Below are 26,654 nucleotides of genomic sequence, written 5' to 3'. Positions count from 1 at the left end.
AAAACTCCAGGCCAGGGTGGGACACAGCAGGATCAGACATGCTCTGTCTAGAGAAATTCAGGGGAGTTTTTGCTGCCTCTACTGCATAGCCCAGACCTTCCCCCTGCATTTCTCCACGTGTGTGTGTGTGTGTGTACTAAGTGGAATTGCTCTGTAAAGGCACGTAGGACAGCCTGTTATTCACAGGAGCTCGCGTGAATATCTTTGCAGAATGTGCCATCTTCCTGGGGGCCTACTGATTTTGTGTTTTACTGTGAAGAATGGGTAGATTCCACTATGTACCGCTTCACATTTATCGAAGTCATCGAATTAACACCTGTACTCTGCTTATCACCTGAACCTGGGCCTCTGGCTGGTTTCTGCTGTATGTTTCTCCCTGAGGCCTTTCTTTGGGAAACACGTGTGCGCCTCGCTTGCAGCTCTCTGCCCACTGAAGGAGAAGTGGGTGAGCCTCATGTGTAATTGATAAATAAGCCTGCCACTGCACCCTGCAAGAGTATTCTTCCCAGGGGAGCAGCTGTCTTCCTTTCCACCCCCGTCTCACTCTCCATAACTGCTTTTTCAACTAGATCAGTAAGGATTTAGCATTTAACAGTATTTGGAGTCCTTGTGGTGAAATAATCTAATTGACCGTGCCGGGCGATGGAGGCAAAGGTATTTGCCATAATAATTTCTGAACTCTTCTATAAATGAGATCTAGTAACTTTGAAAAACGGTTCTCTTAATTGTGGGAAACAGTATGGTGGATCCTTAAAATGTTAATAGAATTACCATATGTCCCTGTGATTCCACTCCTAGGTACACATCCAAAAGCATTGAAAGTAGAAACTCAAATAAGTACCTGTGCGCTAAGGTTGATGGGAACATGACTTATAATCTCCAAAAGGTGGAAACAGCTCAATACAAATGTTCATCATCTGAGGAATGGATAACCAAATTGTGGCATATCCATACAATGGAACATGATTCAGCTGTAAAAGGAATGAGGGGCCAGACGCAGTGGCTCATGCCTGCAATCTTAGCACTTTGGGAGGCCAAGGTGGGTGGATCACTAGAGGTTAGGAGTTCGAGACCAGCCTGGCCAACATGGTGAAACTCATATTTACTTAAAAAAGACAAAAATGGGGCCGGGTGCGGTGGCTCAAGCCTGTAATCCCAGCACTTTGGGAGGCTGAGGCGGGTGGATCACGAGGTCAAGAGATCGAGACCATCTGGTCAACATGGTGAAACCCCGTCTCTACTAAAAATACAAAAAATTAGCTGGGCATGGTGGTGCGTGCCTGTAATCCCAGCTACTCAGGAGGCTGAGGCAGGAGAATTGCCTGAACCCAGGAGGCGGAGGTTGTGGTGAGCCGAGATCGGGCCATTGCACTCCAGCCTGGGTAACATGAGTGAAACTCCGTCTCAAAAAAAAAAAAAAAAAGACAAAAATTAGCCGGGTGTGACGACAGGCACCTGTAGTCCCAGGTGCATGAGAGGCTGAGGCATGAGAATCATTTGAACCTGAGAGACAGAGGTTGCAGTGATCCGAGATTGCACCATTGTACTCCAGCCTGGGCAACAGGGGGAGAATCCATCTCAAAAAAAAAAATAAATAAAAAGGAATGAGGCACTGATACATGCCTCAGTGTGGATGAACTGTAAAAACATGCTTAGTCAAAGAAGCCAGACAAAAAGACCCTATTAAAAAAGAACACATATGATATGGGTCAGTTTATGTGAGCATCTGGAGTAGGTAAATTCATTACGCATTGTAGATCAGTGGTTGCCAGGGAGGAGGATGAAATGGGAAGAAATTGCTTAATAGGTAAGAGGTTTTACTTTGGAGCGGTAGAAACGTTCTGGAACTGGATAGTGGTGATGGTGGCACAACATTTTGAGCATACTAAATGCCACTGAATTGTTCACTTTCGAATGGTTAATTTTATATTATATGAATTGTACCTCAATACGTTATTTTTAAAAAACCTTCAGTTGTACCACTGCTCCCCACCCCCTTCTTACTAGGCAAGTAAGTCGTTCACTCAGTTCCATTGCTTCTACTGCTCGAAACAACCTCTACAACTTTGTGCTTTTAATTCTGGTGAGTTCTCCCTTAAAGCTAAAGTGCTCATCATGCCTTTTTAAAAAAGACTTTAGATAGTAAATATAGAGACCACCGTTTTTTTGTTTTTGTTTTCGAGATAGAGTCTCGTTCTGTCACCCAGGCTGGAGTGCAGTGGCACAATCTTGGCTCACTGCAACCTCCACCTCCTGGGTTCAAGTGATCCTCCGGTCGCAGCCTCCTGAGTAGCTGGGATTATAGGCACTTGCCACCATGCCCAGCTAATTTTTGTGTTTTTAGTAAACATGGGGTTTCACCATATTGGCCAGGCTGGTCTCGAACTCCTGACTCGAAGCGATCCACCTGCCTTGGCCTCCCAAAGTGCTGGAATTACAGGCATAAGCCACTGTGCCTGGCCTAGCGACCACCTTTTGACACCTTGATATGAAATGAGAACATATATGTGGAAAGGCATAAAATTAAAAGAGACACCCCTAACCCCACCTGAGTTACAACTTCTAATAAATTCACAAATACCTAAGTGCTGTGTTTTCTAGCCTTCTGTGAGTGGGGCAGGACAGGGATGTTTGGACTCTCCTTGGTCTCTGGTTTAGTCACTTTGAGGCTGCTGGGGGAATTCCTCTGGGGAGTCCATTCACTGTCCCCTGTCTAGATTAGATCCCTCTCAGGCCCCTTCCAACTCTATACTTCTGACATTCGCTGATGTGGGTGGAACGCTGCTTTGTAAAAATGGCCGGGCAAGTGTGTGCTAATTACTTTGACATTTCCCAGCTGCTGTGTGCTCAGAACTCTTGCTGTAGGACAGGAGGCTCACAGCGGTGGCCCATAGTGTGATCTCTTGGACCTGTGTGGTAAGAGCCTCAGTTTACAGTGTTTAAAAATCAGATCTGTGTAAAAATGGGACTTCTGGCTGCTCTCAACAAGTCAGTACAGGTGGCAGCCATGTCCTCGAGTAGACAGTAGATTGGAGGTGGGGACTGCTCCTTGGCCGGACTCCTGTCATCCCAGTGTGCCCATGTCCCTGCGAGGACATAGCTCCCTGGAGGCCCTATCTGTGTCTGCTTTTAGGACACCTGCCTTAAGGATTTGTAGTGTATCAGTATAAAAATCACTGTGTGTGTTTGTGTTTGACAGCATACACATGAACAAGAGAGAGAAAACCAAAAAATTACAAATATGGAAAAGTTAATAACGATCTAGAACCTTACCAAGATTTTGCAAAGTGTTTTTCTTCTGTACCTTGTGACTTTCTTCCATTTTCCCTCCTGTTCCCATGAATTCCCCACATTTTTGTTTTCTGTTTTGAGACTATAATTATGTAGAAACCATAGTGCTAAAACTGGAAAGGGCCAGAATTTCATCACACTTTTGATTTTCCAAAAGAGGACACAGAAAGATGGGGAGAACTGCCCGCGGCCACACACTGGGAACTGGTGTGAGTCCTGAGGCTGTGAGCTGCATCCCAGGAGCTGGACTGGGCCTGGCACTGCCCACTTGGGGGACAGGCTTTCAAGCGTGCTGGACCAGGTGTGGGTCCTTGCCTGGCCACTTTCTGGCTGTGTGGCCTGAGGCAAGTCACTTCCCTTCTCTAGGCTGCTGTTGCCTTATTCATACAGTGGGTATAATCATGCTTCTTCTCAGGGACCTTCTGAGAATTACATGAGATTGTGTGTTTCAGGTACCTCTCACATTGCTGGGCGTGCAGGAAGCAGGCAGTGCATGGTAACCACTGGCTATCTAAGCTCTGGGAAGGGGTCTTGGGACATTTCTCACTCTTTGATCTTAACAAATTGAAAAGAATAGAAACTCTGGGCGGGCTAGGGGAAGAGGGAGGCAGGAGAGAGAAACAGAACGAAAAGTTAGAATGAACTGAGTGATTTAAAAGTTATGTTTTGGAGCTTGATATAGTTTATCCTTTCTTTTAGAGATAAAAGGAAAGGGAGTGGGTAGGCAGACAAAGATATAAAAAGCAGGATGTTAAGTTTGAAAAACGATGATGTAGGTTAAGTCCATCCCCATAGAGGAAAATTCTTTATTTGTACATGTGCCCTCATGAGCTCTCTCTTTAAATATAGCTGAGTATGGGCCCCAGGGGAGTGTTTGTAAAGGCTCTTTGAGGTCTTTGGAAAAAGATGCTATATAAAGCCAGGGAACTATTACACAGATCTATGTATATATGTGAGAGAGTGTGTGCGCGCACACATGCAGCCACACGTCACCGCGTCTAGTCATCACAGTCAGCAGTCTCTTCCCTTTTTAATTTTGAAAAGGCAGTTGAAGATCAATTAGTCTCAGGATAATTTCCCCCTGGGGGCCTTTGGTGGCTGAAGATGAGATCTCACCCCTCTTTGGCATCACTGTTTCAGTGCTTTATATAGCAGCCTCCAAGGCCTGTAATCATTTGTGTGAATGGGCCTGCACGTCATCTGGCTGTGTGTCTGTGTTTATGTTTGGGTCCCTGGGGACTGGGGGCTGGTCCCTGCTCCACTATTCTTTTTGAAATTGAGCATTTGTATGGTCACTGCCGAGAAAGGAGGGGAATGTTTTTGTAGGCCCGTCCTGTTTGAGGTCATGGCAATGATATATGGGACCTTATCCCCTCCTCCCCATGCCTGACACACTCCCGAGATGCATGATGGAAAAAGCCCAATTTGAGCCTGAATCTCTGTCACTGGGGCAGGAAATTACAGCTGTGAACCTGGTGGTTAGTGTTCTCTGCGGAGGCCTTGAGCTTACAATTAACGTGGTTGACATTTCTGCCCAGCTTATTCCATGCTCAGTTCCTGGAGCTGAGGGTGGCATTTTAGCAATGGGTGACTGTCAGTCATTCATTTGTTTGTTAATCCACTTTCGCATCTTACCTTTGATCATTTACCAGGTCCCACGTGTGTCCTGTGCTGGGCACTGGGTCCCGGTACTCAAGGGATGCACAGGCTTGGGGGTGGGGTGTTGGTGGCCAGAGCTGCAAGTGAGTGCGTCTAGCTCAGTGGACAGTGTGCTTTCGTAGAGGTGCATATGAGGTGCAGTGGGAACTCAGTGAACTCTACTTGGATCGTTTGGCTATGAGGACACAGAACCCACACTCATTTAGAAGACAAGGGCACAGAACCCCATAGGGACTCTCAAGGGCCTGGGAGCTGAGAGCCCCGCAGGAGCCCAGGGGGCCATTTGTGAATGACTGCTGTAGTCCCTGTGGCCATGTGGTCACTGGTGGTGGGCTCTCACTTCCCACGCCTGCCCTCAGATAGCTGCCTTGGCTATGGTGGAGCAGCAGAGGACTAAGCTAGGAATGAGGAGTTCACTGAGCCACCTCAGGCTGCAGGGCTCCATGGTAGTACATGTGACATTTTTGACACCTGCCACTTGGCCAGACTCGGTACCTTCTCGGTGGCTGAGTGGGCTTGCCCTGAGGAGCTTTGTCAGTTCCCCTGTTTGGTGGCCCTCTGCCCTGTGGCTGCATCTGCATTTGTCCCTGTCCAGGCCTTTGTACCTGGCAACAGAGGAGCCTCCAGCCAACGGTCCTGGGCCCAGTTTAGGGTTTTATTTAAGGATGGGTTTATTTATTTATTTTATTATTATCATTTTTATTTTTTTGAGACGGAGTCTTGCTCTGTCGCCAGGCTGGAGTGCAGTGGCACGATCTTGGCTCACTGCAACTTCCGCCTCCCGGGTTCAAGTGATTCTCCTGCCTCAGCTTCCCAAGGAGCTGGGGCTACAGGTGCACACCACCATGCCCAGCTAATTTTTGTATTTTTAGTAGAGACGGAGTTTCACCATGTTGGCCAGGCTGATCGAAATCTCCTGACATGAAGTGATCCACCCACCTCGGCCTCCCAAGATGCTTGCATTATAGGTGTGAGCCGCTGCACCTGGCTGGGATGGGTTTATTAAACTGGTCTTTTGACCAGTTGGCTTTCAGCAAGTCCCTATTTCAGTGTGTCTCCGTACTCACTGTGGTAGGGCGACTTGGAACTGTTCACTCTCGGGCCAGATGCATCTGTTGCCACCTTCTTTCATGTCTCTTGTAAGGTTTTGGCACATCTGAAGTTCTGAAGACTCAATATGATGGACTTGGTTTGAGTCAATAACCACCCTTCTCACTTATTGCAGGTGGGGTGGGTGGGGATGGGAATGGGAGGCCTTTGGGAGCTGAGTCTTTGAGTGGGGGCAAGAGTAAGGCCCACAACTGCCCTAGCCAGCGAGCAGCTGCTGCTCAGAAAAGGCACTTCCCAGTCAGAATCTTGAGGGACAACGTAGAGTGTGGGAGGGGCCAGGCCTTCCAGACACTGGGAAACAGCCTGTGCCAAGACACAGAGGCATGAGAGAAGGAATGGTTGGCATCTAACCAAGGAAGAGAAAATGAGCCGAGGCTGGAGTGGCAGAGAAGCTACTACACACGGTCTGGAGCTCAGGAGAGGGCCTGGGTGGAGGTGTGAGTGTGTGCAGGGTGGAAGCGGTGATGGAGCCCTTGGTGTAGATGCAGCCTTATATCCACGCAGCAGCACTGAGGCCCGGCTAGAACTTTTTCATTGCCTATCACCCTTGTTACTAATATAAAAAAAATTTTTTTTTGAGGCAGAGTTTCACTCTCTCACCCAAGCTGGAGTGCAGTGGCATAATCTTGGCTCACTGCAATCTCTGCCTCCTAGGCTCAAGTGATTCTCCTGCCTCAGCTTCCCAAGTAGCTGGGATTACAGGTGCCCACCACCGCATCTGACTAATTTTTGAATTTTTAGTAGAGATGAGGTTTCACCATGTTGGCCAGACCAGTCTCAAACTCCTGACCTCAAGGGATCTGCATGCCTCGGCATCCAAAGGGCTGGGATTCAGTTGTGAGCCACCACACCTGGCCTAATAAAAAAAATTTTTTTAGAAGTATTTAATTGACAAAAATTGTATGTATTCAAGTCATATAACATGATGATTTGATGTATGTCTACATTGCGAAATAACTACCACAATCAGATGAACATATCCACCACCTCCCTGAGGGAACATGGTGTGTGTGTATGTGTGTGTGTGAGAGATGAGGACACTTGAAGTATACTCTCTCATTACATTTCAAGTAAACAGTACTGTGGTATTGTTAGCCAGAGTCACTATGCTGTCATCAGGTCCACAGAACTTACTCATCTTCTAACAGAAAGTTATAAGACGTGCCCTTTTGACCAACATCACCCATCTCCCCTATCCATACCCCCATGTAGACACACCCACCCACACACACATATATATATATATACACATATACGCGGTGGAATAATATTCAGCCATAAAAAAGGAGTCTGAGGCAGGAGCAGCCCTACTGCTGTTCAGTTTGTCTCAGCCTGCCTTGTCCTGTGTGGGTACAGCCGGCGGTCCTACCGGATTGGTACAGTGTCAGAGCTGCCTTTAGCTCTGAATGAAGAAGGCTGAGAGTGGGGTGTGGAGGGAAGAACTTGTGATATTCTCCTGACGGGCTGGCAAATGTTTTCTGGAAAGGGCTGGATAGTAGTTATTTCAGGCTGTGTGGGCCCAAAGATCTCTGTCAAAACAGCTCATCAAAGCAGACTTAGTCATTGCGGAAATGGATGGGTGTGGCTGTGTTCCGGGAAAGCTTTACTGGCCCCTGCTCTATCCTCTGAGGCTGGCGATACCAGCAACATTTTCTCCAGCTGAAGGAGCTGGGAAGCAAGGATGATATCATTTGCTGGGACCCTGAACTCAAGTGTGAGGGACGTGGCAATCAAAGGTAGATCTGATTAGAAAACTGGTGTTCAAGTCCGGGCGCGGTGGCTCACACCTGTAATTCCAGCACTTTGAGAGGCCAAGGCGGGTGGATCACTGGAGGTCAGGAGTTCGAGACCAGCCTGGCCAACATGGTGAAACCCCTTCTCTACTAAAAATACAAAAATTAGCCAGGCAGGGTGGCAGGTGCCTGTAATCCCAGCTCCTTGGGAGGTCGAGGCAGGAGAATCACTTGAACCTGGGAGGTGGAGGTTAAAGTGAGCCAAAATTGTGCTGCTGTGCTCTGGGTGACAGAGCCGGACTCCATCTCAAAATAAAAAAAGAATGGGTATTCTTTCTACTGTACCAGTTTACTGCCCTGAGGAGCTTAAAGTTCCACAAACAATGGACCAATTTTTTGTGTGTGTGTTAGATGCACCCTTGATGTGTAGATACAGAAATTATTATTTCTTTAATGGACTTGGCCTTTGGCTTCATGGTAAGAAAGATGGAAGACATGTTTGTTCATATACTTGTGCAGTTTTTATTGCTTCATTTCACATGTGTAAACATTATTATATCAGAAATTTATTTTAGTACATTGCAGGAATAGAGATTTATTTAAGTCTGGTGTCTTGCTTCCCAAATGGTTCCTTGCCCAGCCGCATTTGTGGACGAATCCATCCTGCCCACAGCATTTTCAACGCTGCTTTTTATCTCAGATCAGTTTCTGATGGTCGAAGTTAACATTCCCTTGTACTCTTGCCTGGTTTTGTGGCTCTGTCCTCTGAAGCCAAGCAAGGAACCTATGTTGAGATGGCCGTTTGCTTTTCAGGTATAGGAGAAGGGATCCCCCCGGCACGGTCAGGCTCTGCCCAGTCCACAGTGCTGAAGTGCTGCTCTGTTTTCACTTGAAATGTGAGCTGCAGTAGGTCATAAAGAGGAAGGAAATCACAATAATAGAGACTAAACAAATCATTTGCTGCACGGTGCTGGGGAGAGGAGAGAAAATTACATGCTTGGGAGCGCCTCTGCTCGTGTGTGTCACTCGTGCTTGGCAAAGTATAATATTTAGCCAATCTTTGGAAATCACCCCAACATTACCTACTAGCTTTACTGCCCCAAAAGAGTCACAGAACAGCCAGTGTGGCAGCGAAAGAGAATGTGTGTTCAGGTTCAAGGCCATTGAAAGAACATTTTGGGGGGCTATACCAGTTCTCGGTCCCTTTCCTTCTCCACCATTAATCTGAACATTATGTCATAGCCACTCAGGGAAGGTGGAAGGGTCTGACAGCTTGTCTTTCTATGATGGATTTTTAAAAAGATTCCCACTACCAGAGTACTGCTTTGGCTGTGCTTGTGATATCAGTCATTTTGGTGTTGATGAAAACAAAGGGGCCTTGTCCAGGAGGCCGGAGATGTACCGTGTATGGGATGGGGGAAGGCAGGGAAGGGTGGAAGGGTGAGGCCAGGGTGATGGTGTGGATCAGGTCAGCATCCATTGTCTTGTTTCTCACAGGTGGCTTCTGGGCAGTGATTTGGGCTCCTGGAAGTGGGGCTTGTGGCTGAGATCTCTCTCTCTTCCCTCTTTTTTTTTTTTTTTTTTTTTTTGAGATAGGGTCTCATTATGTTGACCAGGATGGTCCTGAACTCCTGGGCTCAAGTGATCCTCCTACCTTGGCCTCCCAAAGTGTTGGGACTGCAAGCATGAGCCATTGTGCCCAGCCTACATCTTTTAAGACTACTCGAGGTTGTACTTGTCAGGCAAACATTGCTGCCTCTGAAACCTCCTGGGAAACAGTTTTTCCTCCTAGAATTTCCCCCTGGAATATAACATTTTCAGCTACAAAGTCTGAGTAGCAGCATTGGGGACCCCCTTATACCATGCCTGCAAGGCCCAGAACCCAGATACTTGATTTCCAAATGCCACATCGCTGTCTGGGGCTGATTTCCCATATTGCCTATGGTGATCTTGTTTGACACTTTAGAAAATTCTACTATCTAGTGTGCTACTCTAAGGCATAGACCACTTAAATAATCATATTTTCCCCAAGGCTGAGGTAGACAGGAGCCCAGTAAATCCCCTGAGTTTTGAAAATGTGCCCAGTTTAACCCACTTGTGCTTGTGAGCCATATGCTACCTCATCTCTATCTTCCTGTCTTCTGCTGTTGCAGCTCTGCAAAGACTGTAATGATACTGATTAGTAATACTTGCTAAATTCTATTCTATGCTGGGTACCCTTCTAAGCATCTCACGTACATATTGCCTTATTGAATTCTTACAACACTTCTAGGAGATAGTGACTGTTAAGGTCTCATTTTATAGACAGAGGAGTTGGTGCTCAGAGAGGGTTGCTACCTTGCCTGAGATTAACCTGTTGCAGTGGCAGGATTTGAACCTGGGACCTGACTTCAGAGACTGAGCTCTAAAATTCAGGACCCTGATCAGCCGAGTCTCTTAGAGTGGTATAGGGGTTATTTTTGAAAGGGAAAAGGGAACTTATCTAGACAAGTCATCCTTAATAGCATATAATTCAGAGAGGTGAGGGCATCCTGTAACAGGCAAGGCCTGCCAATTATTTTTGACTTTGTTTTCTTCCCTTAGGTGAACTGCGCCAGGCCATTGTGGCCATGATGAACAGGAAGGATGAGCTGGAGGAGGAGAACAGGTACTGTGATTTTCAGGCTTGAGGAATAGCCTCTTTCTTTGACACTCAGCCTCTGGGGCAGAGAATGTAACAGATGAGGCATATTTTGCTTTCTTGGTAAAAATCATAACTGGCTATTTCTTAATGTCAGGGATGTGCCACTTTGGTATCTCTTGTGATTGGTTTGTAAAAAAGGAGTGAGAACCTTATGGTAATGGCACTTTCTTAGAACAAGCTAAGAGTCTGGTAGAGCAATTGTTAACTCTTTTTTTTAAAAAACAGGTTTTATTGAGATTTAATTCACATACACTATAATTCACTCATTTAAGGTATATAATTCAGTAGTTTTTACTATATTCACAGATATGAGTTAACATCAACACAGTCAATTTTAGAACATTTCATCGCCCCAGAAAGAAGCCTTGTTCCCTTTAGTTATCACCTCCTTAACCTAGGCAGTCTTTTTTGATTGTTTGAGACAGTTCTGCATCTGTCTCCCATGCTGGAATGCAGTGGTGCAGTCTCTGCTCACTGCAAACTCCACCTCCCAGGTTCAAGTGATCTTCCACCCTCAGCCTTCTGAGTAGCTGGAACTATAGGCGCATGCCACCATGCCTGGCTAATTTTTGTATTTTTAGTAGAGATGGGGTTTTGTCATGTTTTCCAGGCTGGTCTTGAACTTCTGAGCTTAAGTAATCTGCCCTCCTTGCCTCCCAAAGTGCTGAGATTACAGGCAAGAGCCACTGTGCCCGGCCTCTAGGCAGTCTTTAGTCATCATTAATTGAAGACCTGTCTATCATGTTCCAGGCATCTGAATACTTATCTTAAAGTTTGCCCAAATCAGGGATACTTGGGGAAAGATGAAATTCAGATTCTTTTGACTTGGCCAAAAACCCAATTGCAGACTCTTGAGAGGGCGAAGGGTTTTATTAACCTTTCTTCCCTTTGGAAACCCATGCTAGATACCACCTGACATTGGCTGCTGGCTCCCATCTGACTTACCTTGACTGCGGGATGGTCAGAGAGGGCTTACCTGTAGTTACCCCCTGAGCTTCTAGAAACACTATTCAGCTGCCTCCTTGGGACAAGGGAGGGGCTGTGTGTGTTCACGTCACCCTCTTTTACTGACACCCTCTTTTACACACAGTCATATTTCTCCTTTAAACCTCATTTTGGGTCCTGCCTGACAAGCTTCTCTCTTGTCCTTTCTGGAAACATATAAAAGCAAACAAGCCTGATTTCTAAAACAAAAGAGGATGTTTTTAAAAGGAATCTTTAGACTGCACCATTTTCCAACTAGAATAAAGTTTCAACAAAGGGCTTGTGCCGTTGCAGGATTCTTTTTCCTTGCTCCAGCTGGAGCTATTATCTAAGAAGAAGCCATAGATTTTGTCTTACCTTGTGAAAAACAAGAGTTGCTGTTTGTTTCTTTTTTGTACTTCCCAGAAGGAAAGAAAAAATTTACCATGTTTTTGTCAGGGAGGCCCAGGCCCCAGGAGGGGAATTTCCTCAGAGCTCTCACAGAACACAAGTCTTGGAGATATCAGTGGATGATCAGAGTATGGTGGGGGTCAGGTGTTTTTGCTTACATTCTTTTTTTAACTTGAGATGGAGTCTCACTGTGTCACCCAGGCTGCAGTGCAGCGGCGTGATCTCGGCTCACTGCAACCTCCGCCTCCCAGGTTCAGGCGATTGTCCTGTCTCAGCCTCCTGAGTAGCTGGGATTACAGGTGTGTACCACCATGCCTGACTAATTTTTGTATTTTTAGTAGAGACGGGGTTCACCATGTTGGCCAGGCTGGTCTCAAACCCCTGGCCTCAAGTGATCCACCCACTTTGGCCTCCCAAAGTGCTGGGATTATAGGCATGAGCCACTGTGCCCGGCCATGTTTTTGCTTATATTCTGATGTCACATGGCAAGTGTCCTCTGGATGTATGTAGAGGTATCATGGTTGGTAAATGTTTTCCAGGAACAGCCATGGAGAGTGAAGTAAATGGTTAGCAGCACCATGCTTAGCTCTCTTCCAGGTGGTCACTGGTGATGGTTTCCAGAAGACCTGGTGTCCTCTCTCTTATTTAAGACTAGAGATGACAGATACACAAGTGAATCCTGTGCTGGCTGCAAGCCCCCTGTTGGAGAGTTAACAAACTTGGAAATGTAAAATACTGTCTATGCTATCTCAGATGCTATAGCGGCGTAAGACGTTTTGTATGTGTATTTATTTCACCTAAAGTTGGCAATGAAACAGGCTGTCAGTGTGTTTTATAGGCACAGGTGGAGATGAGACTAGACATCTGTCAGATAATCTGAGTGGATATTCTATTTTTATGCCTCAGATTATTCTTTTGGCCTCTCCTGACATCCTTTCCTTTGTTAAATCTCCTGCCTGGTGTAGCTGTGACAAAATCGTCTCAGTGTTACACTTTTGAGTGGGGTGTCTGTAAAGGGACTTGGCTGGAATTGGCTCACCTCATTGTTTTCCCTTGATTGAAGCTGTCAGAAGGCTGGCCTCCTCACAGGCGATCAGGGACTACAGCCCAGGTCACAGATGACTGCCCCTATTTCTTACTCTAAGGCTTTCAATTAGAGTTTGGTTCTCCAGTTCACATGAGATAGACTTGAATTGTGGTTTATACAGAGCCTTGTGGAAAGTGCATGGCTTAGGACTTGACTTAGGTTAGGAACTGTGTAGTCTGGGTTGACAGTGTCTGAGCTGTTGGGGCCCTCTTTTCCCAGATCGCTGCGGAACCTGCTTGACGGTGAGATGGAGCATTCAGCTGCGCTCCGGCAAGAGGTGGACACGTTGAAAAGGAAGGTGGCTGAGCAGGAGGAGCGGCAGGGCATGAAGGTCCAGGCGCTGGCCAGGTAGGAGAGGGTGAGGGGCACAGAGGTAAGCACGTGGGGGCTTCCTTAAAACCTGAGCACACGTTCACCTGAACTTTTTAGTTTAAAAAAAAAAATAAATAAAGCAAAAGATGTATGTATTTGAATTTAACTTATTTCATTGAGTAAATAATATGTATGCACCTGGTTCAAAATACAAAAGGTTCACCTGTGCAAGTCCCCCTTCTGTTATCCCAGCCACCCAGGTTGCTCCCTAGTGGAGGTCATTGTTACCGAGTCCAGAGATACTCCCTGTACACACAAGCAGATACATGAGCATAAACTTTTTTTCCTTTTCTTTTCCTTCTCCGCTTCCTCCCTTTCATCTTAACGTGAAATGGTAGTGTGTCCTATGCAGCATTCACTTGACATCTCAGAGATTGTTTTTGTTGGTCTGTGTGGGGCTGCCCTTCGCTTTTTAAGAGCTCCTGACATTTCCTTGTCTGACTGCATCAGAATTTGTTTAACCAGTCTGCTGACAGCCGGCCATTGAGATGGTTTAGAGTCTTTTGCTACTACTAATGCTATAGTGAACAACCTTTGCGTTTGTCATTTTCTTTCTGTATGAGTACATGTTTTGGAAATGTTCCTGGAAGTAGGATTGCTGGGTCAAAGTGCAGTGCATTTGTATGCCTGCCACGGGCGTGAGCCGTGTGTTCTGCAGTGGCATGGGAGAGGCTCGCTGCCACACAGCTGTGCTCACAGCCATGGGAGCCAACTTCTGGTCTCTGATAACGTCGGGGGTGGAAATGGTGCTGGCAGGAAATTTTTCATTCCTGTTTCTCCAATTAACAGTATAGTTGAGCCTCCTTATATCTAAAAGCCATTTTATTTCCTTTTCTGTCACTTTGTCTATGTATTATTGAAGAAAACTGCAAAGTAAACTGCCCAGAGTCCCAATTCATATGCTTTCCTACTGAATTTGTTCATACACTAACATTTTTTTTTTTTACTATACATATAATCTGTGCCTGTCTTTGTTTAGTCTACCTTCGAGCACTGCTTAGGAGTGCAAAAGCAGCTTTTATTATTTCCATATAGGCCTCATGTTAGCCATTTTTATGTGTCTGGATGTGTTACTTGATTGAGTTAACACGGCATATTAAATTGCCCATTCCGGACTGGAATGAGCAATTTAATATGGTCAATTTAACATTCAGGTTGTTTCCAGTTTGTTCTCATTTTGGGTAAGATAAGCAGTTTATTGATTGTTCTTTAAATCTACTTTAAAATAAGACCACGAGATAAACATGTCTTGTGGATGTGCGAGGAAGCCCAGAGTTAAGTCAATTTATAGCAGCAGCCTTTAGCCCTCTGTGGCGTTAAATGCTGTGAAAGGCTCTAATGAGCATTATTGAATGTTGGCACTATGATCCTATGATTAATTTCCATTCTTTGAGCTTTTTCCCTTTTCATCATATTTTAAAATGACAGCTCAAGAGCATCAGAGACAGTTAATGTTATAAATAGTGTAATATGTGCCTAGTTTGGCATTTTCTCACCTGGACCACTCTTTTGCCTCACCATGTTAGAGTTCTGCAGCGTAATTGCATTTGATGTTCAAAATAAAGACTGAAATCTTTAGAGACCCTGGTGCTGAGGGCTCTGAATCAGCAAAGAGAGAAAGAATTATATGCTGTGTCATTTTTTTTTTTTCTTTGAGATGGAGTCTTGCTCTGTTGCCAGTGCAGTGGTGTGATCTTGGTTCTCTGCAACCTCCGCCTCCCAGGTTTAAGCAATTCCTCTGCCTCAGCCTTCCGAGTAGCTGGGATTACAGGCACGTGCCACCGTACTTGGCTAACTTTTTGTATTTTAGTAGACACGGGATTTTGCCATGGTGGCCATGATGGTCTCGATCTCCTCTGACCTCATGATTTGCCAGCCTTGGCCTCCCAAAGTGCTGGGATTACAGGCGTGAGCCACCGCGCCAGGCCTCCCTGTCATCTTAATGGGTTGTATTAGCAGTCAGCCTAGTCTTGACTCTCTGCATCATTATTTGCAAATTACGTGTTTCTGGGCAAATTGCTCCACTTCTGAGCATGTGCGCTTCCCTATCTCTGGGATAGAGAGGATGATCTCTTCCTGCCAAAGGGGCTGAATGAGGAAGAAAAGATGTGACGGTGCATATGGTAGTGGACACGAGCAAGGCGTCCTAAGTGTATTCCACAGGAAGCGTGTTTTAGTGCATGACGATTGTTGGGAAAATTTTATCCCACAAATGGAGCAGATAAAACCAGTTTCCTAAACAGGCAGTTTTACAATCCCTATTTAAGCAGTGGGTAGTTAAGAGATTAAGGTGTGTGAAAGTTGGCAGTGTGCAGGCAGAAGGAACAGATATCTGTAAAACAGATGAATATTTCAAAAGGAGAAACTGGAAGTAGGGAAACTGATCAGTTGAGTATGTACGTTTTGAAAAATTCGCTTGCTGACATGTTCCAGGTAAAGTTAACCTCTGTCCATGGTTAGAACTTTCTTCATGCTTCTGGCCACAGTAGAAGCAGTTGTCAGTGTTGGCCGACAGTGGCCTGCTCAGGCAGTTGGTGCTGGGGTAGAGGGTGCTTTAGCTTCTGGGGCACAGGGCGGGGCAGTGGAGTGTCACAGGCTGGAAGAAGAGGCTCAGTGCATCGGCGCTACCCTCTTCTCAGGTGCGTGGGTGTTCAGGTGGAGGTTTCCAGTGCAGGTGGGTATGGCTAGGGCTTTATGGCATAAATGCATGCCATGTACTGATGGGGTCAGCGCATGGCTTTCGTGCTTACTAGGTGTGTGATCTTGGGTGAGTTACTTAACTTCTCTGTTTCTATTCCCTTAGTGTTTTTTCTGTTTGTTTTTGTTTTTGAGACAGTGTCTTACTCTGTTGCCCAGGCTGGAATGCAGTGATGCGATCTCAGCTCACTGCAGCTTCCACCTCCTGGATTCAAGCACTTCACCCACCTCAGCCTCTGAGTAGCTGGGACTACAGGTGTGTACCACCACATCCAGCTAATTTTTGTATCCTTTTGTAGAGATGGGGTTTTACCATATTGCCCAGGCTGGTCCCAAACTCCTGGGCTCAAGTGATCTACTCGCCTTGGCCTCCCAAAGTGCTGGGATTATAGGTGTGAGCCACTGCACTCGTCCTGTTTCCTTAGTTTTCAAATGGTAATAAGAAAACTCTTTACCTCATAGAGTTTTGTTGAATAAATAAAACGAGAGACCATGTATTGGCTCGGTGTGCTTGATAAATACTCAGTAAATGTTAACTATCATTATCATTTTTCTTGAATATAATATTATGTTACCTTCATCAAAAGTTCTATTTTAACATCAGTAATGCAGAAAGAATTAGGAGCTAGTCTATCTCCTACTCAGAAAAGTGAAATACTCGAATGCTAAGTGTGTGCTGTGTATATGTGTGTTTCACTGGCTCTGAGTTCATGGTTGTAAAACTGAGCATCACTGAGCAAATCCAGCATTTGATTACACATTCCTTTTGCTCAGAATCCCTGGCAAGGTCATGTAACTAGCCTGGTGCTTTTTGGCCTTGGGCAGCTGCAAGTTCCTGTGGCAGAGGCATAATAATCATTTGCAATTAAGGGTTTGTAAGTCACATTCCTCTAAATAATTGATTGCCCTGTTTCCTTTTAAATTTAGAAAACTCAAGCCGTGAGACGGATGTTAAAAGAAAAAAGACACACATTTATATGACAAGTGGCTTGGAAGGAAGCAAGTAAATGGGTCCTTGAATTATTATGGGGGGTCATTTTCTATTTCTTGTCTTTGTATTATAACAGTGGTAGCTCTTGCTGTGTAACAAATTATCCTCAAACTTGGTCACTAAGAACAACATATTTGTGATCCCCCACAATTTCTGTGAGTCAGGACTCTGGGTATGGCTTAGCCGGGGCATCAGGGTCTCTCATGAGGTTGCAGTCTTTCATTGGCCAGAGTTGCTGACATGTGAAAGCTTGACTAGGGATGGAGTGTCCACTTGCAAGCTTCATCCTGTGATTGTTGGCAGGAGGTATCAGCTCCTTGCCATGTGGGCCTCTCCTTGGGGCTGCTCCCAACATAGTAGCTGACTTCCCAGGGTGAGTAACCCAGGAGCAGGAGAGAGCACACCCAAGATGGACGCCACCATGTTTTTAATAATCTAGCCTTGGAGGTGGCACATGATTGCTTCTGCTGTATTCTGTAGTTACAGTCAACCTTGGTTCAGTGTTGGGGGAAACACAGTGGTGTGACTAGCAGGAAGCAGGGGTCACTAGAGGCCTTGAAGGCTGCCTGCTCTACCCATCAGGCATCTGCTTCCTCCTGGGGCAGATACTACCTGTATTAATATTAGGGTCATCCAAACAAACAGACCAATAGCATGTATATATATATCTAGAAAGGGGTTTATTATAAGGTATTGGCTCATATAATTATGGGGGCTGAGAAGTCCCAACAGCTGCCCTCTACAGGCTAGAGACCCAGAAAAGGTCACGGTGTAGTTCAAAGGCCCAAGAGCCAGAGAGCCTGTAGTATAGATTCCTACCTGATTCTGAAGGCCTAAGAGCCAGGAGTGCCGAGGGCAGGGGAAGAGCCATGTCCCAGCTCAAGCAGTCAGGCTGGGAGAGAACTCACCTTCTTTTTCTTCTACTCAGGCCCTTCATGGAATGGATGATGCTTGCCCACATTGTGAGGGCCACCTGTTTCACTCAGTCCATAAATTCACATGCTAATCTCTTCCAGAAACACCATTGCAGGCTAGCTATCTGGGCATCCAGTGGCCCAGACACATGGATATGCAAAATTAGCCATCACACTCCCCCAGTTTTCCTTGATGGATCCTTCCTCCTTCCCTTCTGTGGTTTGATGGGACTGCCCCTACCCACTGCCCCCACAGGGCTCCAGAGGAGGACAGCCCATCTAGGCCTGGACAGTTAGGTTGCTCCATCCACTGGCCACCATGACGGCTTTATAGGAGGGCATGTGGCCAAGATGGTCTGATAAGATCCAGTTACAGCATCCTTGAGAGGATGGTGCCAGCCAGGAGTCATTGTCATCTATTTTTGCTATTTTGTGAGGAGAGTCTAACCCCATGTGAGAACCATGCAGTGGAGAAATGGAGGGAGGGAGAAATCAACAGTTCCTGATAGTCTCATTTGAGCTTCTGGATCCAATCTTTCCTGAAGCTGTCTTTCCTCTGGACTTTTCATGTATGTGAACCAATAAATTACTTTCATTACTTGAGCAATTTGTGATGGTTTTCTCCATTATACTCTTTTTTTTTTTTTTTTGAGACAGAGTTTCGCTCTTGTTTCCCAGGCTGGAGTGCAATGGCGCGATCTCGGCTCACCGCACCCTCCGCCTCCTGGGTTCAGGCAATTCTCCTGCCTCAGCCTCCTGAGTAGCTGGGACTACAGGCACGCACCACCATGCCCCTCTAATTTTTTGTAGTTTTAGTAGAGACGGGGTTTCACCATGTTGACCAGGATGGTCTCGATCTGTTGACCTCGTGATCCACCCGCCTCGGCCTCCCAAAGTGCTGGGATTACAGGCGTGAGCCACCGCGCCCGGCCCATTATACTCTTAAGAGTCCTCAGTGAACAAGCCCCTGGTTTGGTTATTAGGGATTGGAGCATGCTGTATTTTCTCTGCATCTAAGTAGACATGTCATCTCAGTAGTCAACCTGCCAGGTCCAGGAAGGGGCTTCTGGTTGGTTGAGAGTCACCAAGGTGGTGGAGAAAGTGTTCCTTGGGGGAACCGCCTGGACTGCTCCTCAAAGCACCTTTCCAGACTTCCCTTCCTGTGTCTCATTGGGGCCGGTCTTGCGATGACTCTTCTGTTGTGACTATTCCCTACTTCCGGGCAGTTCTACGGCACTCACGTGAACATGTTGTCAGTTGTATGGCTGGGGCCATTCTCTTAATGCTCTGAGCCCCTGGTTCTTTACCTGTTTAGAAACTTAAAGGGGTTTGGGGTGGCATGAGCACTCTCCTTCCTTCCTCCTGTGCAGTAGCGTAAAGCATCGTGTTGATGCATTATGGTCACTGCTGGCTTTGGAGGGCTGTGGCCGTCCCTTAGCTAGGCCGTGACTGACCCTTAGACCCAGCACAGTGACTCTGGTCCTGGCTCTACCACTTGGTAACTTCTTGACTCTCAGTTGCCCACCGACACTAACATGCTTTTGGTGGCAGAAACTCATACCAAATTAGCTTGGATCACCAGGGGAATTTTTTCTTGCAGTAGCTGGGAAATCCAAGGACAGGTCACTTTCTTCAAGCATTGTGAGACCTAGGTCCCTGAAGACACCAGTGTCGTATCCCTCCATCTTCCCTTGGCCCCATATCCTCTGCACGCTGGTGTCTTTCTTAGGTAGGTCCTTTGCACAGAGCAAAAATGGCCTCTGGTGGCACTAAGCCTTGCATGGGATCCAAAGGGAAGATACTCTTTTTCCTAATGTCTATATATAACATTTTAGAAAAGTTTTTTTTTTTTTTTTTGAAACAGAGTTTTGTTTTGTCGCCCAGGCTGGAGTGAAATGGTGCGATCTTATCTCACTAAAACCTCCGTCTCCTGGGTTCAGGTGATTCTCCTGCCTCAGCCTCCCAAGTAGCTGGAATTACAGGTGCCTGCCACTATGCCTGGCTAATTTTTGTATTTTTAGTAGAGACGGGGTTTCACCATGTTGGCCAGGCTGGTCTTGAACTCCTGACCTCAAATGATGCACCTGCCTCAGGCTCCCAAAGTGCTGGGATTACAGGCATGAGCCACTGTGCCCCGCCTAGGAAAGACTTTTTATTGGGCATGTTATGGTTAAGAGTGAGCAGAGGGCCATGATTGACAGGCTTGCCAGGTCCCCAAGGCAAACAGTGGGCAGCAAAACCATGCCTCTTGTATTTTCTCCTAGGATTGTTGGGATGATTACATGAGCTGAGGTTCCTAAGCACTCAGCTGAGCTCCAGGCCCTCAGTAAGTGCTCAGTGAATGTCACCTAATTTCTTCTTGGCTGGTGCCTTGGCTGTAGGTGGCTGGGGATGCTGAAGTGAGGCCAGAATCTCCTGGGCCCCTCTCTAGTCCAAGCCTCCCCTGCAGTGAGCATCTTACAGCCCTTGGCCCCTGGCCTTCATTAGACCTTCAGCTCCTCTTGGTGTTATTTTTCCAGCGCTGCCTGCCCAGTGTGTATCCCTTTGTTTATTTGTCCTTGCTGGGCTGCTGAGCAGTGAGAGCTTCTGTGACAGTGTTGTGTGTGTGAGATTGAGAACTGCACTGTGCAACCTGGAAGGGCCTTGGGAGCCCTGCTCAGATCATGCTGTTCCGCACCCCAGGAGACCTTCATTGCCTTTAAATCTCACACTCTACCCCAAGGCTCAGCCTCTGCCTTCCTTTGCTTTTAAATCATTGGAGAAATATGAAGACTGTCATGTCCTTTGGAAAAAGGACAGTACATTTCTTCAGTCTCCATCCAAAGGCACTGATTATGTTTTTACCACAAGAGGCAAATGGTGAGAGTTGAGAAGGTCAGGCATACTGACTTGAATTATGGGGGTTACTGGCTTGAATTTGAGCCCAGCCTGGGCTAGGGATGGCCTTTGGAACCAAGGGTCTGGGCCTTTTCAGTGCTATCTCCCCAGTTCACAATGCCTGCTCTAGCGGGAAAAAGTCAGTAGGCTTCATCCTGCTGCCAACTCTGCGACTGGAGTCCTGTCTGGGCTCAGCAGGAAAGATTGTTGTTATTGATTAGCAATGTCTGCCGTGCACATGGGAAGGGGATATGGTGGCAAGCCTGCCAAGAATTTGTCATCCGTATGGTGGCACTTTTGGAGTCTTGGAAACTGCTTGAGATAAGGTCCCCAGGCCCAGATGGCAGCATTGTACATGGGACTGAAAAAAAGGAGAGAAATTGTCAATTTTTTTTTTTTTTTTTTTGAGAGGGAATTTTGGTTTGTCTCCCAGGCTGGAGTGCAGTGACACAATCTTGGCTCACTGCAACCTCTGCTTCCTAGGTTCAAGTGATTCTTCTGCTTCACCCTCCTGAGTAGCTGGGACTACAGGTGTATGTCACCACACCTGACTAATTTTTGTGTTTTTAGTAGACATGGGGTTTCACCATGTTGTCCAGGCTGGTCTCGATCTCCTGACCTTAAGTAATCTGCTTGCTCGCCTCCCACAGTGCTGGGATTACAGGCATGAGCCACTGCGCCTGACCTGTCACTCTTTCATGAAGCCCATATTATTCTGTTCTTTTTGGTAAAAGAAACATTCTCTGGAGGAATATCTTACTTAAATCCATGTTGTAAAATAATATAAAATTTTGCTCTTAGACTTAGTAGAGACCAGAAATAAGACCCAGTTTTTGCTACACATCTTTCAAAAATTAATAATTGCTTTGTTGTCTGATTTAGGAAGCCTGTGTTTATGGATGGGAGACAGGGAAGAAGGAGGGGTTCCTTTACTAGAAGAGTTGCTACAGTGGACATGGTAGTATCTTCCTGAAAGCCCTTGCCACACTTCTCCCACACTAGAGTATAAGCCATGGCTTTTTTTTTTTTTTCTTGGTTTGTGGTAGGGGTGGAACTCTCTCAAGCACCAACCTTTAATGTTGACTAATCTGGTCAAGATAATTCCATCTCTTTTCTACAGTGATTGGTTCAGGTTCCCATGGCTTGACGCAGTGAGGTATCGTGTTTGGACTCAGTTCAGACAGTGGACATGTGACCTAATTCTGGCCTCAGAGGTATGGTTGGAGGTTTGTTGGAACTTTGCAGGAAGATTCTCCCTTGGTCATTGGGTGGCTGCCTTCTTCTGAAGCATGTGCTGTAAGGGTTTAAAGGCTGGAACTACTTTACCTTTTTACTAGCAGGAGCGGAGGCAACCTTAGGGTGAGGCTTATGCTACAGCTTGGAATGAAGAGGAAGGGTAGAGAACTGGGCATGATGACATCACTAGGCTCCTGGATCAACCTACCCATGAAGCCAGAGCTATCTCTTGACTTTCTAGTTGTATAGGCCGGTAAAACGCTTTTGCTGTCAAGAGAGTTTGAGTGGGGCTTTCTGTTTCTGATTAAATGAATATAGGAAGCTTTGTTGGCCAAGGACGGTGGCTCATGCCTGTAATCTCAACACTTAGGCAGTCCGAGGTGGGCGGATCACTTGAGGTCAGGAGTTCTAGACCAGCCTGGCCAACCTGGCAAAATCTTGGCTCTACCAAAAATACAAAAATTAGCCGGATGTGGTGGTGTGCACCTGTAATCCCAGCTACTCCAGAGGCTGAGACAGGAGAATAAGAGAATCACTTGGGCTCAGGAGGCAAAGACTGCAGTGAACTGAGAATGGCCACTGTACTCCAGCCTGGGCAACAGAGCAAACCCCTTAAAAATAAAGAAGGCTTTGTGCGTCGTCTACTACCCGATAATGAGTCCGGTCAGGTCCCTCTGAGATACGCCTCCATGGGAGCGTGTTCCTGAATAGCATCGTTATTGACAGTCACAGCCTGGGTTGTCGTTCATGCACCACCTGTCTTACCTTTTAGACTGTGTGATCCATGACAGCAGTGACCTGTCTTTACACTTAGCATAGTGCCCGGCATTGCTCAGTCGTCTTGGCTAAATGAGGGAGTGAAGGGACCATGGGACCAGTGACAGTGTCACTTGGTAAGAGTGTCACTGGGAAGTGTCAGTGCTTCTAGCACCTTGATGATTCTCCTCTTGTTAGCATCTTCTCTTGGTACAAAGTAGACAGTTAGGCTGGGCTTTAGACCTGCGGATGGTCATTTGCCCCAAGATAGTATTTTTTAGTCATTTTCTGGGAATTGGGACTTTCTGGAAACCCCTTGGCCATTGATTAAAATCTTACCACGTAGAGGCCAGGTGTGGCTCACGCCTCTAATCCCAGTCTTTTGGGAGGCTGAGGTGGGCAGATCACTTTTGCCCAGGGCACCAGCTAGGGCAATGTGGTGAGACCCTGCCTCCACAAAAATTGCAACAATTAGCCATGCGTGGTAGTGCATGGCTGTAGTCTCAGCTAGTCAGGAGGCTGAGGAGGGAGAATCACCTGAGCCCAGGAGGTCAAGGCTGCAGTGAGCTGAGATTGTACCATTGTACTCCAGCCTGGGAGACAGAGTGAGGCCTTATCTCACAAAAAAGAGAAAGAAAAAGAAAAAGGAATCTTACCACTTAGAGTAGGTAGTAGGTGACAGAAACCCACCCTAAATTGCCTATGAAAAAGTGCAGTTGATTGGCTCATGAAACTTACACCTTTAGGAAAAAAGCTAGCTTTTTGCTGGGCTGGATCAAAGCTCTCAGCAGGTGTCATGCAGTCTTCATGCCTTTCCATGTCTCCTCTCTCTTTCCCTTGGTCTTGGCTTCATTCTTAAGTCACTCTTCTCTTGTGGTGACAAGAGGGCCCCCAGGGGCCCCAGCCTAAATCCCATCAGTTTAACAACACCAGTGGGAGGAGAGGACTTGTTTCCAGAAGCTCTAGAGAAGTCCTGGGATTCACTCTCATTTCCCGGGCCAGCTGTGTTACTTTTGCTGCCGAAGCCTGGGTCCCATTCCCCTGGAGCTGGGAGTGGCTGGCTTTCCCTCACCTAAACTCGATAGAACAGGAACAAAGGTGGAGAGTTTCCTCAAAAGGAAAACCAGGATGCTCCTCCCATCAGACTGGGGTGGGGAGAGGGGGCAGTGCATGCGGTGAGGCGCAGCCTGCAGATGTCCCAGCAGTGGGTTGCTTCCACAGAGGGCTTGTGACACTTGGATTCGGTCGATTTTCCAGAGTAACACTACCGTGCTGTCACTGCTGTGCCAGCTGTCTTGTGCAACCTGTCTCAGTAGGTGAAATCTGGGCTCGGCCATTCTAAGCAGTAGTCTGAATATCTTTGTGCTGTGTTCTCTTATTGTGCTTTTCCTTGGCTAGATAATTTTGGTCTGATGTAATCTGACCTTATTAGCAAATCCCTGGTCTAGTTCCTTTGGCATATTTAGACTTGATCTTAGCAGACTCAGTATCTATTTTAAATAAAAATATTTGGTAACACCCCCTTCACTATTCTGAAATGAAATTTATAGCAAATATAGCCTACCTACACAAGTAATTTAAAAAATCAGTGTAACACTACTGTAATATGAAAGAGAAATGAAAGGAAAGTAATTTATAATACAAAATAGATTTCATTGGTCAGGCGCAACTCTGCTAGAAAACATACTGACATCAAGTGCTTGCACCTACTTCTCATGCATGAGTTTTGATTTAAAGAAGGTAAGAAGATCAGAAGTCAATCTTTAGAAGGAATGCAGAAAAAAAGCAGAGAGTGGGTGGAGTGTAAAGTAAACGTGGCATAGTCAGTATATATTAAAGGCATTCCTTTCGAGGCTCAGATGATAAGTAAGGTTTCCACCTACATGAATGGCCACAGGACAATTGAAAGGATGGCAGGAGGTAGGCTGATCTTGGTTGTATGGTACTGGCTTGGCCTTTCAGGACAGTTAGTGTCCTCAGTCCCATGCTGTAAATCCTGGTAGGGCTAATGGAAGGTGGTCCGATCTGGATCCCAAGAGGGGGTTGTTGGATCTTGTGCAAGAAATAATTCAGGAGTAAGTCCTTAAAGTGAAAGCAAGTTTATTAGAGAAAGAAAAGAAGCAAAAGCCTGGGCGGTAAACTTAGAGTACTTATGGTTATTTCTTGATTATATGCTAAATAAGAGGCAGATTACCCTTGGGTTTTTCAGAAAAGGGGCAGGATTTCCCGGAACTGACAGTTGCTCCTCCTTTTTGGGGTAACTTAGGAACATTGCCATGGCATTTGTAAACCGTCATGGTGCTGGTGGGAGTGTCTCTTAGCATGCTTATTCATTCTAATTAGCATATAATGAGCAGTGAGGATGCCAAGAGATCATTTTCATCACCACCTTGGTTTTGCTGGGTTTTGACTGGCTTCCTTACAGTATCCAGTTTTATCATCAGGTCTTTGTGCCCGGTATCTTGTGATGCCAGTCCTCCTGACCACCTGTCTCATCCTGTGACTAGGAATACCTGACTTCCCGGGAATGCGGCCCAGTAGGTCTCAGCCCATTTTGGCCAGCTCCTATTCCACATGAAGCTGTTATGGTTCAAACAGCTCTGACAGTAGCACCCATCATCCTTGTGGTGACTCAAATTGTCCTCATGGATTTTTATTGTACCTCTAGAAGGCAGCATCGCCCCCAGTGAGAATCTCTGCTTTAGCTCTTTACCTAGCGTTCTCCTTTTCAAGACCATTTGCAAACGTATCGGAATTTTGTGTGCAAGGTCCCTTTCAGTTGCCACGATCCTTTTCAGTCCTTGTCCAGAGACTGAATCCAGTCTACAGTGAACTCGCTGTTGAGCACCTGCTGCGCATGTGACTCACTCTGGTTCTCCCATCATTCGCATCTCCTTGAGTGCTAAGCTCACTTCCCCGTGGTCAGTGGCTCTTTCCCTTGGCTAAGTCTCATGAGTGGAGTGAGTTGTGCCCTTCCTCATTGTTAAGCACATGCTTATCAGCAGCTGGCTGGTTTCATGATACACCCCAGAGCAGCCAAGGAGTGTTGAGTGCGTGGGGTGCGTGGGGCTGGCGTGCGGGGCCAGGGGTGAGTACAAGATACACATGTCAGTCAGGAGGGAAGATGGCTTAGGAGGAGCTGTTTTCCTGCAGTTTGATGCTACTGATGAAATTCAGTCACAGATGAATGACTGATACTGTTTTTGTTTGTTTTTGAGATGGAGTTTTGCTTTTGTTGCCCAGGATGGAGTGCAGTGGCACGATCTCAGCTTACTGCAACCTCCTCTTCCTGGGTTCAAGCGATTATCCTGCCTCAGCCTCCCAAGTAACTGGGATTACAGGTGCCCACCGACACACTTGGCTAATATTTTGTATTTTTAGTAGGAATAGGGAGGGTTTCATCATGTTGGCTGGTTCTGAACTCCTGACTTCAGGTGATCCACCCTCCTCGGCTTCCTGAAGTGGTGGGATTACAGGCGTGAGCCATCACTCCTGGCCGATGTTGTTTATTTGTTGATTCACTAATCAAACATTTACTGTTCTTTGTGAAGCTTGGTCAATCAGAGAGAAACCAGATACAGCCGATTCTGTCCTGTGGTTGCTGGAATTTGAAGGAAAGGATAGGCAAGCAAATATTTTAACTTCCGGGCTGACAGTTCCAGAAGTTCCACTTTCGTGGGGTTCATTCTTAGCAGGAAGTGTCGTATGGGGCAGGTGTGGATGTCAGTCCTGCTTCTGAGGGCTAGGGCGAGGGTGACACAAGTGAGGACCTAAGCTGCTCAATTTAAGGTGGTGCTTGTTCTCAGGGCCATGCAAGGGCTTCTACCACTTCCAGATGTGTGATCTCAGATGGCCATTTTACCCCTAATGCTCC

The 26,654-nt window shown here is 46.4% G+C and overlaps 1 protein-coding gene across 8 annotated transcripts in view; it reads left to right on the top strand.

Annotated features, from left to right (window-relative positions):
* SNX29 (sorting nexin 29) overlaps positions 1-26,654 on the top strand; it is a 588,630-nt gene that overhangs the window by 133,465 nt on the left and 428,511 nt on the right. For all 8 annotated transcript variants that reach the window (XR_004258239.1, XM_032243340.1, XM_032243341.1 and 5 more), the window contains 2 exons: positions 10,377-10,440; positions 13,157-13,285. Coding sequence is in view for 7 of the 8 variants with exons in the window: in XM_032243340.1 (XP_032099231.1) it covers positions 10,377-10,440; positions 13,157-13,285 (193 nt within the window). In the remaining variant the exon portion in view is untranslated. The remainder of the gene's footprint in view (positions 1-10,376; positions 10,441-13,156; positions 13,286-26,654) is intronic.

This window comes from Sapajus apella, unplaced genomic scaffold (assembly GCF_009761245.1).
Source record: "Sapajus apella isolate SASKATOON/1434 unplaced genomic scaffold, GSC_monkey_1.0 scaffold51, whole genome shotgun sequence".
NCBI lineage: Eukaryota > Metazoa > Chordata > Mammalia > Primates > Cebidae > Sapajus > Sapajus apella.
This window is presented reverse-complemented; position numbering and strand designations above follow the sequence as displayed.